The sequence below is a fragment of the Montipora foliosa genome, chromosome 3 (assembly GCF_036669935.1).
Source record: "Montipora foliosa isolate CH-2021 chromosome 3, ASM3666993v2, whole genome shotgun sequence".
NCBI classification, from domain to species: Eukaryota; Metazoa; Cnidaria; class Anthozoa; order Scleractinia; family Acroporidae; genus Montipora; species Montipora foliosa.
This window is the reverse complement of record NC_090871.1, coordinates 53,236,393-53,253,892: the sequence shown is the minus strand read 5'-3', so window position 1 is coordinate 53,253,892 and position 17,500 is coordinate 53,236,393. Positions and strand designations below refer to the sequence as shown.

The 17,500-nt window shown below is 40.1% G+C and overlaps 2 protein-coding genes across 11 annotated transcripts in view; both read right to left on the bottom strand.

Annotated features, from left to right (window-relative positions):
• LOC137997662 (uncharacterized) overlaps positions 1 to 17,500 on the bottom strand; it is a 119,096-nt gene that overhangs the window by 24,638 nt on the left and 76,958 nt on the right. The gene's annotated exons all lie outside the window — the stretch shown is intronic.
• Positions 1 to 17,500, bottom strand: part of LOC137997660 (uncharacterized) — a 45,389-nt gene that overhangs the window by 10,099 nt on the left and 17,790 nt on the right. For 9 of the 10 annotated variants that reach the window (XR_011122551.1, XR_011122550.1, XM_068843774.1 and 6 more), the window contains 6 exons: positions 16,212 to 16,277; positions 14,845 to 14,952; positions 12,641 to 13,888; positions 8,342 to 8,416; positions 6,936 to 7,010; positions 2,409 to 3,950 (listed from right to left, as the gene is read on the bottom strand). Coding sequence is in view for 8 of the 10 variants with exons in the window: in XM_068843774.1 (XP_068699875.1) it covers positions 2,409 to 3,950; positions 6,936 to 7,010; positions 8,342 to 8,416; positions 12,641 to 13,888; positions 14,845 to 14,911 (3,007 nt within the window). In the remaining 2 variants the exon portion in view is untranslated. The remainder of the gene's footprint in view (positions 1 to 2,408; positions 3,951 to 6,935; positions 7,011 to 8,341; positions 8,417 to 12,640; positions 13,889 to 14,844; positions 14,953 to 16,211; positions 16,278 to 17,500) is intronic. The other variant, XM_068843776.1, reaches the window with a different exon arrangement.

The window sequence follows — 17,500 nt, the reverse complement described above, 5'->3', positions numbered from 1 at the left end:
TTTTGTCCAGAGAAATGAATGTTCTCCAATTTTGAGGATCATTTGTTTGCAGATTCAATCACCGAAAGCTTCGGTTTCACCCAGATATTTCAAGTTCCAGTTGATTTAAGGCTGTTAAATTACATGAGGATTTGAAAGGGCTTTTCAGCTTAGTTTTAACACACAGGTGGCTTAAAAGAAAAGTGGAGCGAACTTAGAGAAAGAGGCTATCAGTCAGATTAGTGAAATCACCATAAAGACTTTTTTTATCGACATATTAATGGTAATGGTGATGGTAATGAATTTTTACATCGCATTTTCTATTAACATATTCAAATGTGCTTTACAAGCGAGGGATCTATGGGTGAGATCCGACATCAGTCCATTAGCGATCTCACCCAGCACATGAATGAATGAGCTGAGGCCTGACCACAACACCGGGAGCTCCATGCCCTACTCTTTACGAATAGTGTGTGGGTTCTTTTACGTCCCACTTGGTTGTGAACATTGAAGGGTTGTGAGACGGGGCCTATGGTTTACAGTCCTTATCCGAGAAGACTTGAAAATTCTTAACCACTTGCGGATGTAATTAAGAGGGCAGCACTTTCTCCTCAGTTATTTTAAGACCCTGAGTGTTGGTCCGGCCGGAGTCGAACTCACGACCTCCCGCATGACAGCCCGATGCTCAACCAACCGGCAAAATTAAGGTAGTGTTGCCGAACGTACACTTCCACTCATCCACTCGATTATGAAAAGATTTAGACATATGTGAAAACTAAGTTGTGATTTTTTAACGTTTCTTTTATTCAGAAGAGCTAATCTTTCTATTATTTTAGCGCACAGCGCCGTGGGAATCTCAAAACAAACAAGCTGATAAAATCTACATTTTTTGCTGATCTATCGCAATGAGAAAGATAAAAATAGTTTCCTACTGTTTTTCATTCTTTTGCGAGAAAAGTACTGCTGAATGTTTTTCAATGCAGGCAGAGACGTTGACCTGGTCTTTGCGAATAAAAATATTATGGTCGACTGATGAATTTTTTTCTTGTTTATTTGACCTGCAGAATGTCTGTGGTCGAATTTTGCTGATCGATCGCAGTGATAAAGACAAAAACAGTTTTCAACTGTTGCTCTTTCCGTTGCGAGAAAATTACTGTTGAATGTTTTTCAATGCAGGCAGAGATGTTAACTTGGTCTTTGAGAGTAAAAATATTATGGTCGACTGGTAAATTTTTATTTGTTTATTTGACCTGCAGAATGTCTGTGGAATGTGAGCTTGCGTGACGATCTCCATAGACGGGAAAAGAGTGATTTTGATTTAAGACATTTAAGAATTTAAATATGTCAGTTAATTTGACAATAACTTCATAATTAAGAAAGGAGAAAGGCGAGAAGTAAGCCGGAAACAAACATCAAGGGTTATAATTCAAGAAAACCGTATAATTCACGCACGCGCTGCAGCCCTACAAATCTTACACTCACTCACTCAGACAACCCCGATGACAATATGGGTATTTGCACTTACAGTGTAACTACCCACAACAAGTATTGGAAGGATAAGTATTTCGCAGTTATTCCATCTCGTTGACATTACATAGCATGGGCGAGGCACTGTATCCTAGAACTGGGTTGGTACAAATGTATGAGTGGTTTTAAAGTAAAGATAGCGAATGAGCGACTCACTCTTGTATGTTCACATTGTCATGAAAGACTACCAGTAATGCAACTTGTTCACCTCCCCTGCATCTCAGATGACAGCGCGGGCTGCAAAAATTTCAGCTAGCACATTCTTGCAAATTCAGTCATACCTTATCCTTTCAAACCAGGAGTGGTTATGGTCACTAGCCAGAAGCAATAACCTTGACTATTGCCAGTCTATACTGGGAACCTTTAATTACAAACTTTTTTTCGATGAGCCTCTGAATATCAACTTGTTATTGACAGTACATTGTATATTTAGCAATCTAACTGATTAGAAATTTGTTAAGTTTGTTAACTCTTCTAACTTTTACAACAATATACATGTATATAGCGGTTTTGCTTCCCAATAATTTGCTATTTCATTAATTATCAAACCCGAAAGCCTTAACTTGGGGCGGTTACCTAGCTTCCTGCCTGACCGCGTCCTCACTTCCGCTTGTCGGGTTGTCCTCACAAAAAAGTCAATCCAACTCAGCTTGTATGTATTTGACAACCCTCTAAGTAAGATGAGGATTGTCCAATAAACAGATTGTGAATGCATTCAGTTTTCTATATGCATTCACCCTTCTAAAGTTAGTCTCAGTGATATTCTTAGGCTTTAGTTAATGAAGCTGCCATTGTCAGTCTATGTGTACGTGACACAATGGCGTTCAACCAAGTATCCAGATACAGATTGTGAACACTTCTCAAAAAGAGGGATTAAGAATTAATACATTGTTAATTCCTACCGTGACGTGCCTTGAATATCCTTTGGAGAAGATCACTGCACTGCTTAGACCAGCTATATCTCCTTCCATAGGAGTCACGCAAAGCCTTAGCCTCAAGAAGCCTTGTCTGCCTGTCCTTGTTCCAGATGTGCTTGAGAGCTGCTGTCCACGCATTGGGATCCTCAGAGTCAATAACAAATGAAGAACCAAACGGGACATCACTCAGAGCTTCTCCAAATCCCGAATTCTTGCTGACGATCACAAGTAGCCCAGCTGACAGAGCCTCCAGGCCTGCCAAACCAAAGCCTTCTGTTCTGGAGGGCATCAGTACAAGATCCACCTCACAGAATAATTGCTTCAAGCTTTCTCGGTTTTTGATATAGCCTCTCACCCTAAGGCGATTCTTAGGAACACCACATTCAAGCAATCGACTTGCGACCTCTTCATGTTTTCCATCGGGTGCCCCGACAAGAAGAAGAAGAGTGTCATGTAATGCCGCAACAGATCTTGCTGCAATGTCCAACCCTTTTAATGCAAAGTCTTCAGCATCTCCACGACCGAACACCAGGACAATGATGGATTTTCGTTCCTCAGGAACTTGTTGAACTCTGACATATTCATCTAAAATACCAGGTGTGAAGTCGATAACATCTTGATCTTTTTGACACCTGCGGAGGTATTTGCGAAAGGCTTCTGCCAGCTTGGGCCCAACTGCTACAACTAAATTAGCCATCTTGCACAGCTCTACTTCAACATTGTGCGTTTCCTCGCCCTTTAAGATTGGATTCTCGTAAGATTTGAACATTCCTAGTTCCTCTGGGTCAATGTGTACCATTTGTATCCACTTGCATTTGCGAGAGTTGCGGATAACTAGTGCTTGGTGACCAAGTTTCACTCCATGACCAACAATAACGTCTATTCGCAAATGCTCTGGTGGAAAGTTGAGCCACTCCAGTTCTTCATACCCTGGCAGTCGTGTTGCCTCAAGAATCTTTATGCCATGGCTGAGAGCTACTTTCCTATCCTCCTCTGAGCATTTCGGTAAAAAGTATGTGATTTGGACTTCAGGGAATTTGGCCAGCTGTATGGCCAACTCTCTGTTGATTGTGGAAAGTTTGCCTCTACTGGATCCCCACTCAAGAGCCAAAATGGTGACTTGAACTTTGTTGAGGCCAAGTTCTTGAGATTGCGGCCATGAGGCTGACGTTATTGTTAATTGTGCTCTTCTCGTCTCCTCCAGGATTACTTCCATAATGATTTCATTTCCATTTGCCAACTTGTAAAGATCCTCTGTTATCAAAGCATTTTCCAGCAATTTCTTAAGAAGGCCACTCTTAAAATTCTGCCAAAGAGTTTGCAATCCATCCAACGCGATGACTTGAAGTATGCAAATAATTGATCCTTCAAACATGTATTTCAAAAGAACTCCACATGGCAGGACGATTTGCTGAAACAGCTGAATCATTCGTTCAGGATCATCCCTGTACTTTGTTAGTATGAGGGCTGTTCCAGCAATCCATGCACCTCCATAGACCAGTTTGAGGACAACTTTGAGGATAATATCTGTTAGAAGGATCAAACCAGACGAAATTTAGTCCATGAAAGTACGATACTCATCATCATAGTGCTCAAAATGTTGTGGACTCACGAGGTGCAGCCCATTCTTACCACAATCTTCAAGGTCAAAGTTAATGTTTATTTCAGAGGGTGACCAGGATATTGACAATGGACCTCTTTAGCTTGTACATTTTGATTTCCCATTTCACATCATGTGGTGTTCCCAAGGGAATTTTCTTTTGTTTTTTCAGAAGTTGTGCATACATATGCACGTGCATGAGACGACATTTGAAAGAAACTGTTCCGTAGAGTAACATCACGTGGTCTGAAATGGGAAAACAAAACGTACAAGCTAAAGAGTGCATTGATAGTGACACAAAGAAAAAGCAAGCGTTGTCTACATCTTTTTCACAATCTGGTTGGTTTGTTTCCCAAAATGAGCGTTCTGATTGGCTATACAATTGCGTGACACTTTGACATGAGCAGGACGCAACCAGCGTTGTCTAGACCCTTATCCACAGTGAAAAATTAGCCATTCAGGTTGCAAGATTACAAGCAAATGTGGTAAACTAATTTTTTGACCATGGAAACAGAGCATGGTTGGTTCAGGTGTGAATCTCATTTACCCTTTTATTACCTTGAAATTAATTACCTACAAAATAAATATTACCCTCGACTGATAGGTAGTCGTTGAAGGTCAGATAACAGCAATGTTTTAATTTATCCTTAACAATTCTGTTACTAAGCTCTGTGACCTCAGCGAGAGAGTAAAGTTAGTTCGTGATATTTCGAACAACACATGGCCATTTTTAAATGGCTTCAGTGAAGCTTAAAAGTGAAGTGCCTCATTCAAATATTTTTGGAGGCATTTACCAGCGTTTATTTTGGTTTAAGAGAGACCTGCACCTCCAATAGGTGGTTTTCATAAAACGTCATCGCCACCACATTGGTAGACGAAAACAAAAGATCTCTCCGGCATTAGCTCCCTTTATTCATCCACATCTGTGCTTCGTAAGGAGGCTCGAAATATTTTGTTTTGAATGCTTGATGCTTGTGCACATACGCACAAGGCATGATAATGCTAAACTTTCTGTTAACATTGACATGCCTGTTTACTTTATCCTTAGTTTGCAACTTAAAGATAAATTCTCAGAAATAAGGAAAATAGGAGTCAACTTATAGACGAGGTTGACCTATAAACAAGTAAGTACGGTTTTATATAGGAGAACCCCCTTTTACCTGAAGATTCAGGCGACAAATAGCATTTCAGGTACATGTACATGTAGGGTTGACTTTGCGGTAATTTTGAAGAAAAGCTCCCATAACCGACTGTCGGCCAGCAGTTCACCGACAAGTAACTGACAGCCTACCGACAAATCAATACGCCTGTACAATGTACTAACGAAATAACAAAATCCAAAGAGCAAGTTAGCTCATCAGTCTGGTTGAACAGTCCATGAAGTTAAACGTTGAAGCGTTTTCGAATAGGCTCTGAGCGCTTACCATTCAACCAAAAATTCCGGTGTGACATTCCGCAAATTGCACTCGGCGAATGGAAAGTTCTTTCCGGCTGCTCGGCACACCGGTTTTCAGGCAGTCGAGTTCATGAGGCGCCAAATCCAAACTCGATAACAATACTGGAATATGGCTGACCCAGGACACTTTAATTGGCCATGGACTGTAAGACTCCTCAGAGTAAACGGGTTTTAATGACAGCGACGACATCATTTATTTCAGCGTCGTAAGCCATTATATAAGAAAAAATTTAAATCACGTCCGCAACTATTTTGAAGGCACTTTACCTTCATCTTTTTCTGAAGAATTTCAAAGTCATTTCCGGATGACGAGGGAAACACGCGACCTTTTCGCTCAAGCGGTTATGCCCACAGGAAGCATGCCACTTGAAAACCTCACTGGATTTGGACGAGCTGCAATTCCACCGCAAAAGCAAATCCTGCTTGAGCGGTCGCATTACTTTGAGTACACTGTAGTGTAAACTGTGTAACCCGTGTTCGAGTATCCCAGGAGGCTATTGACCTGTCAGGCCATACATCCAAGTATGGATTGCCGTACAACAACAAAGGCGGATCGATCTGCACTAAAATAGTGTTTTCATAATCCGGTTAGTTTTCAACTTACTGATGGGTGGTGCGATTTCTCCGTTGTCATCAACACAAAGCGTCGCTTCTAAAGTATAACACGCGCTGCATTGGTAGCCGAGAGGTAATTCAACCTAGGTCAAAAACCGGTGGTTTAGTCTGTCTAAGACATAGACTGCATTCGAAGAGCTTTGCCATTTTCACTCGACAGTCGCGGCAGGAGGAACTGGGATCAAGCATGAAGAGAAATGAAACGTCAAATGGAACAGAGATTCCCGGAATTACCCAATTTTCGAGAAGAGAGACAGCCTCCAGAGGTTGACCGAAATTTTCAAAATGAATTTTTCGAAACATTCCGTTCTATTAGATTCCGTACCGGAATATGCGGAAATTTTGGTCGAATGGTAAGCGCTCCCTATAATGCTTTGCGCCCCTCTTTCTGTGTCATGTATGCCTACATAATGTTTGTCTTGACTAACATCCTTATTTCTCTCACTCTCAGGTTGCGCTGGTGTTACTCAGACTACTGGCTTTGTTTACTTTTAATTATAAAATTTTCTCCCGTAATAATGCCAGAATAAAAAAAAAATACGCATGTATCAATGATTGATTTTGTAGGCGCCTTAATTAGTTTAAACAATTACGCAATAATCATTTTATGCGTGTAGTGGGTCATTGACTGTATGGAATGATTTCTAATTGTATAACTAAGAATAAAGAAAACCTCTAGTCTTCGTTCTTTGGCAGGATTGTATGGAATGGATGGCCTAAACGCTAAGACACAAGCAGTATTTACAGCCAGCCAACTGTCAGAAAACTTTAATTTGAAGAGCTTCTCAGTACGTTAAATTTAGGTTCAGATTAAAACTTCTTTCGGTTTAGACGACTTTACCTGAATGGCGCTTAACGTCTTCCTCTTCTTCTCTTGCTTTCTTTTGTGAGGGGGCAGGATGGGTGAAAGAGCTATCTGCAAACATTTAAAGACAAAAATCTGAAACACCAGGCTAACAGAATGCAGACTTTTGCTGCCCTACAAACAAAAAGTCTCATGAAAGATTGCGATCCTTTTGATTTTGGAAAGGCTATTATAATCAAAAATTCAAAAAATGCTTATTTGGTCCACTCACATAGGCCTTATTCGCGCGGCGGCCATATTAGCCATTAACAATAGATTTGGTACCCTGAGCCTCGAGTTGAAATGTTTGGGAACGAGTTTCGGTGCACAAAAAAAAAAAGTTTTCAATCCATCGGGACTCAACATGGCCACCGTGTGATTAAGGCCTATTGGACAGCAGTGGTTTATCAGTGTCTTCAGTGAACAGAGCGTTTGGATATGACGTCACAAATACCAAACAAAAAAACAAAAACAAAACAAAAAAAACAAAACCCGGTCATGTTGAGGTCCATAAACTAATCCTCCGGGAATTGAACTCGATCTTTATGGAAATAGTATCTTTTGCTGTAAATGGTGTGAACCCAAGCGTCGTATCATAACTAAGTGAAGTGCGATCGTCCGGCTGAGCGTACATGTAGGGTTGTTTTGGGTCACACTGACCGACCTTTCGACAAAGTAAGCGAAAGTCATCTTCAGAGTCAAATGATACGTGTAACGTCAGTAGATGGTATCAATACTCTGGTCGTTGATGTGATTAATCAACAAATTCGTGTTGCTACTGGTCGACTGTCAGTTAAGCCTTGATGTCATTGACTGTGAAGACTGAAAACAGTGATTGGTGCGTTTTGATCCGTCTAGGTCTAATGACTGTTCGTGCATTTTTCATATAATTGGTCGGTCAGAAATTATGTCTGTTATTGATGTCATGGATAAGTCGCTTGGAGGGTGCGGGAAGTTGCAGGTATCGGTTTAGTTAACCAGAATTCCAGAACGATCCGTTGGTAGCAATTAGCACTCCTTGCAACTCATTCATCCGAGTCCCAGTCGATTCTTCAGCAAAGTTATTGATGATATAACCACTTCTCGTAGCTCGTTTGCATTCAGATTTCTGCCTGCGACCTGTGACCCACGACCAGAGTATTAAATTTATACCATCTATTGAGGTTACACAAATCACTCGATTTTTCATGATGAGTTCCACTCAAGCTGTAGAAAGGTCAGTCCATGTCACCCAAAGCAGTCCTTCTCAGGACCAAACCGCACGATAGCACTTGACTAAGTTATAGCATCTTCTCTTTCAGTAAAAAAAGGCACCTTACTACACGAGTAAACATTCTCCATACGAGAACTGCTTTTGAAACAGCCGATTTGTACTTGTCTACAGGAGTTCCGGTAATTTTTACCTTTTTCGTCCTCACTGGATTTTATATGTAATCTGCCAAGTGCCTCTGATGGCATGTGAACGTCACAGGAAGCATCTGTTGAAATAACCAATGGTCAATATTAAGTAACCTTAATTAAAGGGAATCTCCACTATTTTAACAAATGTCCCCTAAAATGTTCCATGTGTACTTATTAAAAGATCTGTAACAAAAAAAAAGCATTACCTGGTGAAATGATTTTTTTTGGCGTCTTCCAAAGATCGGCCTCAAGGTTTCCCGGTGCCGCCATCTTGAATGCGCGCAATGCAAGTTGGGCACTGATGACGTTTCGTGGTTGCTTCGCTTCAAGTTTCCTCGCGTTGTTTATATTGTGTATATTTTTGTGAAGAAATTCAGTTTAATGGAGAAGGTACAGATTCTTCCATCAGGGATCAGATGGAACCAGAACACTCATCAAGCGAAGAAAGAAAAGAAAATCAAGGCGAAGAAGAAGAAGAAAGCAATCCTTTGCTTGCAAATTTAGGCACTCATGGTAGCCTTTCGGCCTTTGTGATCAATGCCCGTTTAAAACGGCTGAGGTGAAATTTTTTGGAAGAAATGTCCTTCAGATAGCTTGAATCGACGAACATCATCATCTTTTGGAAAAACATAGAAATTTATGCTTGTATCCTTTCTGGTTTTTCCTTGCTTTCTGCAACGAAACAGACTTCGACTCAAAGTTCCCACGAACCGGACAGCAAAGAAAACACGAAACGTCATCAGTACCCAACTTGCATCGCGCGACATTCAAGATGGCGGCACCCGAAAGCCTTGACGCCGATCTTTGGAAGACGATAAAAAAATTATTTCACTAGGTAATGCATTTGATCACAAAGGCCGAAAAGCGACCGTGAGTGCCTAAATTTGCAAGCAAAGGATTGCTTTCTTCTTCTTCTTCGCCTTGATTTTCTTATCTTTCTTCGCTTGATGAGTGTTCTGGTTCCATATGAGCCCTGAAGGAAGAATCTGTATCTTCTCCATTAAACTGAATTTCTTCGCAAAAATATACACAATATAAACAACGCGAGGAAACTTGAAGCGAAGCAACCACGAAATGTCATCAGTGCCCAACTTGCACTGCACAACATTCAAGATGGCACCACCGGGAAAACTTCAGGCCGATCTTTGGAAGACGCCGAAAAAATTATTTCACCAGGTAATTTATTTTTTTTCTTATAGATCTTCTAACAAGTACAATTGGAACATTTTAGGCGACATGTGTTAAAAGACTCGGAATTTCACCACCATGTTTAATTTTAAAATCCAATCTGTAACGGGCTCAGAAGCATTTCAGTACACAAACTGAGAACATATCTAAAATCTGACGAAACTTCACGTGTTTTTAAGGAAAATATGAAACAAAAGGCCTGAGATTGAGTTGAGGAATTTGACGTCATCAGTTGTATAAAGATAATCACATTCTCGTTCCCAGATCCCATCGTTTTTCTTAGCCGGCGGAGCCTTCGCACGAGGAAACAAAGGGCTCTGGAGACATAGGAAATTCAAGTTTTTCATTGGTTTGCTTGCGAACAATAAAATCTTGAACTGAAAGTAAAAATGGCCGATGTGGCAAAATGGGGTCAGGTAGCGCGAAGCCGGTCGGTAAAATTACCACGTGTGTCTTAGTGTTACAAATTACGATATTATGTTCGACATAAAGGGACACATCCTCTAACATCGAGACTCTTGGAATGTAATGCTTCTGAGCGCTGCCACTATTGACGACTCATATATGAACTCCGAAGTTCTATAATTTCTAAAGTCAACACGATCTCCGGCTTCCTTAACTGTCAGTTTGCTCCAAATGAAGTGTTATCCTCCATTTAGATTACTCTGTCCCAGACAAAAAAAGAAAAAAATTAAAAGTAGTCCCTTGACATGATTTGAATCCGGAGCATCCACTTCGAGGGAACTATTTTTATCCACTTAACCACTAAAGATCAAAGTGTGCCGATTTTTACCAAAACTAATTAGCATATATATAAAATCAATGCTGAATAATGGTCAAGTCTAAGGCTTGATTTTAAAATGGTTAGCTTTCTCTTGAAGTTTGGTACCCGATATTTTTCACTGTGCTAGCGTGCGAATACACGTTTACAGCGGCATTTGTAGGAAAAAATTATTGACAGTTGGTGATGTCTTAAGGGAATGGGTTATCAACCTAACGTTCCCAGGATCGAGTCATGCGAGTCCAGACATTGGGTTCGGCTTTTAAACAAAATATGTTCATTTCCCATGATCCCTATCAAGCTTTCGGTGTCCAAAATGACAGATAATACTTCATTTGGAGCAAATTGGCAATTACGAATAATCCTTCAGTTGACGGAGAGAGTTGGTTGCTAGAGCCCTTTGTTTTCTCGCGCAAAAGCCCTGCCGGCTAAGAGAAACGATGGGATCTGAGAACAAGAATGGAAGATTCAATGCCGATGTGTGGGTATTTTTCTCTAACGATTTATAGCGGCAAAAGCGCACACGATATAGAGCATTCCCTGATCTTCTTTATCGGCGTTATAGTTAGGTTATTTAACGTAGAATAACCAGTGCTTACTAGCAGAAAAATCATTGGCGACATCAAAGGTGTGGAGGCCAAACCTCCCCTAATTAACCAACATTGCGTTGTCTACAAATTTTCATGTGATCTGTGTGATACAGATTATGTCGGATACACATATATATTCAATCAATTCTATAATGTACTTTGAACTCGATAATGATGACATGGAGTCATCGAAACGTCGTTCTATTTTTATATCGCTTATATTTATTCTAAAGTGCTTCACGAAACCTTTTATCATCAGAAATAACAATTTGCCCTGAAATTCACATCGAGCAGAATCTTGGGGTGTGTTTACATCACTGGGAGCCCATCACTTGTATTTTCAGTTTATAGCTCTCCTCCTCCGTGGGCTTTAGGATCTCTCTGAGGACCTGAGTTAATAATCCATATTTGTACATTTTATTTTATTGTTAAAAGACGCGAGAAGAGAAAGAGAACGTTTGATGAATCATAGGCAGCCCAAGCTCGCGTCACTACAGACAGCCGTTGAGAATTTAAACGCGTTATAAGACTTTGTATGGGAAATAAAATACCGTCGTGGGGATTTTTGACTACGAAACATTCACGGAGGTTCGCAAATGATGTGGCTTTAGCTTTGCGTGAAAAAATCGCGGCTGGGATGGATTTTCGAGTCGCAAACCGCCTGAGCTGAGCTGACAACGGTCGAAATCTTAGTATGCAGCCTTGACTTCGTCTTAGAACATTGAAAACACGGACTTCCCGAAACTGTAAAATAAACTCCAAAAGGCACAAGAATACACCAGAGGTGGGTCATTTTTATTCATTTTATTGAATGAAAGCTAAATTGAGCATTTTTTAGGCTTTAAAATCGACGGTATTTTATTTCCCATACAAAGTCTTATAACGCGTTTAAATTCTCAACGGCTGTCTGTAGTGACGCGAGCTTGGGCTGCCTATGGATGAATAGGCAGACTTGGGACTTGGTTTTTCTGTTGATCGATTTATATTCAACGAAAACGCCAAGTGCGTTCCAATAAATATCCGAGTTCCAAATAACACTGAGGAAGTAGTTTAAGTGTCATACATCGTTATTTTACAAGTGGAACGATCTGACTTGGAACAATGCATACACCGAAGAATGGTGCAGAAATAAGCAAGACTTCTCAAGAGTTTTGAATCAACACCAATTCTTTGTCTTTGTGGAACGTAAATTTGGCAATGAGAGGCCTTGGCTTTGAGTTGCTGGAGTTTGATTTTCCGATCCGATGGACGCGCTCGAACGAAATCTCCTTTGAATCTTTCTTACTTAGCTTCAGTTCCACTTCCATAAACATGCGTAGAACATTTTCAGGTGTTTGGAAAGACTCATCCTTTTCTTCAGGTATATTAAAGAAGTTCAGGTTGTTTCGGCGGCTGTGGCTTTCCAGTTTAACTGATCTTTGTTTTTCTTCTTCTACTTGCTTGCTTGGTGCATGAACCTTCTTGTTAAGCGCTGTGATTGAAGAGTGAGCGAACTCTAAGCTGGTTTCTAACTCCTTATTCCTTTCTTCAAGGCAGCTTTGCTTCTGTTTTAAGCCTCCGATTTCTTGGATGCAATTTAACGCTTTGTCTAGCTTCTAGTATTAGTATTGTAAGTTAAGATAGTTTTTGTGAGTAGCAGTAGCAGTGTAAGCAACGGTGTATTGTAAGAAATGTAAGTACTGTATTTAAATAAATGAATTAAAAAAACAAAACGAAAAAAAAAAAAAAAACAACATTCATACCATGCACTGACTTGACCATCTTTTCGAGAAGATATTTGCACTGTTTAGACCAGTTATATTTCGTTCCATAGTTACCCCGCAAACACTTAGCCTCAACGAGCCTTGTCTGCCTGTCCTTGTTCCAGATTTCCTTGATAGCTGCTATCCACGCATTGGGATCCTCTGAGTCAATAACAAATGAAGAACCAAATGGTATATTGCCCAGGGCTTCTCCAAATCCCGAATTCTTGCTGACGATCACAGGTAGCCCAGCTGACAGAGCCTCCAGACCTGTCAAACCAAACCCTTCTGTTCTAGAGGGCAAGAGTACAAGGTCCATCTCACAGAATAATCGCTTTAACTCTCCGGTTTTCACATAGCTTCTCACCTTAAGACAATTTTTAGAAATACCATATTCAAGCATGCGTGTTGCGATCTCGTCATGTTTTCCATCGGCTGCTCCGACAACCACAAGATGAGTGTCAGGTAATGCCGCAACTGATCTTGCTGCAATGTCAAACCCTTTTAATTGGAAGTCCTCAGTATCTCCACACCCAAACACTAACACACTACAGTGTTTTTCGTCATCAAGAACTTGTTGAACATTAACAAATTCATCAAAAATACCAGGAGTTAAGTCAAAAACATCTTGATGTTTTTGACAACAGCGGAGATATTTGCGAAAGGCCTCTGCCAGCTTGGGCCCGATTGCTACAACGAAATTAGCTATTTCGCACAGTTCTACTTCAACATCGTGTTTTTCCTCGCCCTTTGAGATTGGATTCTCGTAAGATTTGAACATGCCTAGTTCCTCTGGGTCAGTGTGTATCATTTGTATCCACTTGCATTTGCGAGAGTTGCGAATAACGTGTGCTTGGCGACCAAGTTTCACTCCATGACCAACAATGACGTCTATTCGCAAATGCTCTGGTGGAAAGATGAGCCACTCCAGTTCTTCATACCCTGGCAGTCGTGTTGCCTCAAGAATCTTTATGCCATGGCTGAGAGCTACTTTCCTATCCTCCTGAGAGCATTTAGGTAAAAAGTATGTGATTTGGACTTCTGGGAATTTGGCCAGCTGTATGGCCAGCTCTCTGTTGATCGTGGAAGGTTCTCCTTTACTGGATCCCCACTCAGAAGCCAAAATGGTGATATGAACTTTGTTGGGGCCAAGTTCTTCAGATTGCTGCCATGGGCCTGATGCCATAATTATGCTGTTAACGCTGTTGCATTGAGTGGATGGACCGTGAGCCAGAGCTACCCGGTGTCCTTAACACAAACACAAAAAAGAAATTACAGGACACATTTAAGGCGTTGAGGAGGAAAAGACTGCGACTTGAGAAGGGAGTTGAGAATGTCGAGAATGGGCCAGGGAATGGCAACCTCTTAATAAATGAGGAACAAGTGTCATATTTGTCTTTTTAACCTAGATTCGTTTTTTATAGTGCTGGCCCCTACTTCATACCTGGGCAACCGACGATTAAACAACGAATAAAAATAATATGGGCAATTAGGAGGAACGCTGCTGCTGCTGCTACTACTACTACTACTACTAAAGTACTTGGGAGAAGGATATGCTAACTTTTAAAATTAAAAGCCATTATCGCAAAGGACTGGTTTGTTTTGCTGCTGTTGTTGTTGTTGTTTTTTTTTTTGGGGGGGGGGGGGTGGAGGGGAGGAATCTCAACGAGAGTACATGTACATGAAACTGCATTTCAAATGGCCAGACAGACCAGAAAGCCTAACCCCCTTCCCCCTCCCCCCAGAACTGTGTCTCCTGCTCTCGTTCTGTTACCCGTCTTCTGAAGGTGGCTCAATTCAGTTCCAAGGATTGACTCTTCAACACTTTTTCGCATAATATTTGACTAACAAGTTGCTATCATTATGTCATATTAGATCACTATAGCAACAGGAAAGTCATGTATAAAAACTCTGGATGCAGCGTTAAAGGGTCTATCCTCTTAATTGTACAGTTTCCTGAAAGTGTTTAAACTGGTTTTAGCCTCCCTAATGCAGTCATTTACAAGTGTTTTCTAAATTACTTACAAATGAGCAATACCAACTGGAAGAAAAACGTGAAATAATACTTACATGTATGTTGTAAATTGGCAGTGTTACAGGATTACATAACTTTCTGCCGCTCTTAATTTTGGTACCTTGTAAGTGAAATTTCTGTTTATTTTTACATGCAAGTTTTTCCTGCAAAAGTACTTTGCCATACTTACTGGAATTCAAAGCAGCAACTGGAAGCTTGATGTGTTTCCAATGTGTCCTTTTACGACATTTTGACATTCATGCTGCCTTCACTTTACCTAAGTGCTGAGTTATGGATCCTTCAACAAAAGATTATTATGCAATTATTAACAGTCAACTTTCACCTGAGGAAATTTTGCTTCATCTCTTCGGTTCAAATGCTGCTGGACAGCAAAACTCACAGGTAGAAAATGATTGCTTGTAACAAATTGTTCAGATAAGTGCAAGGATCATTTCTCTCTTTCGCAGAAATAATTTTGCTCTTTTTAAAGCAATTAACTTCACTGGCAAAAAAATAATACAAGGGTAATGCAGCATGTTTCCTTGTTAACCTACCGTAGCGGGATTTGATCCAGTATTAAAACATACAGTCACCACTATGTCATGTGCCTCCTCTAACTGGTTCTGGACAGCTCTTTTCTAGGAAACTTTTACCTTCTTTAAGTTCCAATGATATCAAAATTATCGTTTGAGCTTTAGAACCTAATGTTTGAATTATTTCAGAAAATAATTCAATGCTTGACTTGTGGAATGTATTCAGGTTCCACACTAATGCTGAAACACCACACTACAGGTATAAAAATTAAAAATGTGGCAAATGCAGTGTACATTGGCATAATTAACTTGATTGGTGGTTGAATTGGTTTTTTTGCAGTCATAGGGCATGGCCTTGAAAGAAGATAACATAATTAAGATTAGTCGTTGCTTCTACAGAACCTTACACCGGGTGCCAGAGGAGAAAAAATACACTGTACGGTACCACTGGTGGCTCAAGCCCAGAGCCTCAGTTTTAAGCAGGAAATCAGTTCAAAAACTGAACTTCTTCTCTGATTGGACATTACATTTGAGAGTTTCTGACTGGATAAATTAAAAAAAAAAAAAACGGTTTTCAACAAATGATGTGACAAACAGTGTTGCATGACTTCGGCCTGAGAGGAAACACTTCAAGAGAAGAAGTTTACGATATGGCCATGGTGCTGCCCCGATGCCTCCACATACAGAATAAAAAAAAAAACAGTTTCCACTCCATGCATGTTTGAGGCCAAAAAAGACAGTTTAGAACTGTATCTAGACAAACTTGCATTTTGTTAAATACACAATCATGGCAGCATATTTTGTGTCCTAATCTCTTTACAAGTCTTCGGGGGAAGAAATCCATTTCAAATACCTATCATTTCAACATAATCTTACAAATGCCCACTTCCAGACCTCAGACTGGCTTTTTTCGATTTTTTGTAAAAAGTAACTTGTGCATAATCCTGTTTTTTATAAAACAATGAGTCCTTTTGTAAGCACACCACATGTGTGACAGCAAAATCATACATGCTATGGTACATACCTGCACTAACACTTTAATTTACTTCAAAAGATCCAGAAATCACATCTTGGGTAAAGAACTTTCCTCCTTTCAAGAAATTAAAACCAAAAATAGTGTGAGATTTAACGGACAGAACAAAACGCGGAGCCCTACTCCATGGAGTACCCTTAAAACTCATCTATCGGTCAAATTTAGTTATTTATCACCATGGCGAGGTATTTAGATGTACATACCTTTATTTATTTTGAGCCTTCCAGCTCTCTATTTGTTATAGTTTGATACAGTTCACGAATTGGCCGCCATCTTGAAATTTCGTAGGTACTGTAATTCATGTATCCCTAACTATAGTGTATTTAACTCTCTGTACATCTAAACAAATATAAAAAAAAAGCATACATTATAGTATCCCCCTGTATGACCAAATAGGCCCGTGCATGCCTATAATATACCCATGTATGTACCTGTAGTGTAGAGTGTATACCCATATATGTATGCTGCGCTGTGTGCCCATATATTCCCATTGTAATCTGATGAAATTACCATGTGGAAATAAAGTTTTCCATTCCATTCTATACGGGAATACATGGGCATACACGGGCCTGTATGGGTATGCAGGAATATATAGTTTTGTATGAAAAAGTACACTTTCATAAGAGATACACGAAACACCTACGAAACCTCAAGATGGCGACCAATTCGTGAACTGCATCGAATTGTAACAATCAAAGAGCTGGAAAGCTCAAAATAAATAAAGATATGTACATCTAAATGCCTCACCATGTTGATAAAGAATTTAATTTGACCGATAAATGGTTTTTAGGGGTACTCCATTTAGGTACTCCATAGGGTACTCCACGGAGTAGGACTCCGCGTTTTGTCCTCTCCCGAGATTCAACCACTACAGCAGGGACAAGAAGGTATTCAACTTTAAGGGCCCACAGATGGATTTTTCGCGCATTGCTAAGGAGTTGAAATGTTACTTCCGGTGACTGATGTCATCATATCGTGAGCTGACCAGAAAACCCACTCACAAGCAAAAATCACCGAATTAACTTTTTTTTCATATAGCACGTTTCACCCCCCAAATACAGATTATAGCTAAGCACTGACTTTTTCAAAAATGTTATGGGTATTTCAGTATCGTTTCTCTCTTTAAAAAGAACATTTTTCAAAATAAAAAGAAAACCATGCTTGGCTGGATGCAAAAATGAATACAAATTATCAAACCAATGATTAAATACCCAAATTGTGTAGCACATAGACAAATTTAAAGAGTTTTCTTTCATTGGTCACGTGACCATGGGCGTGGC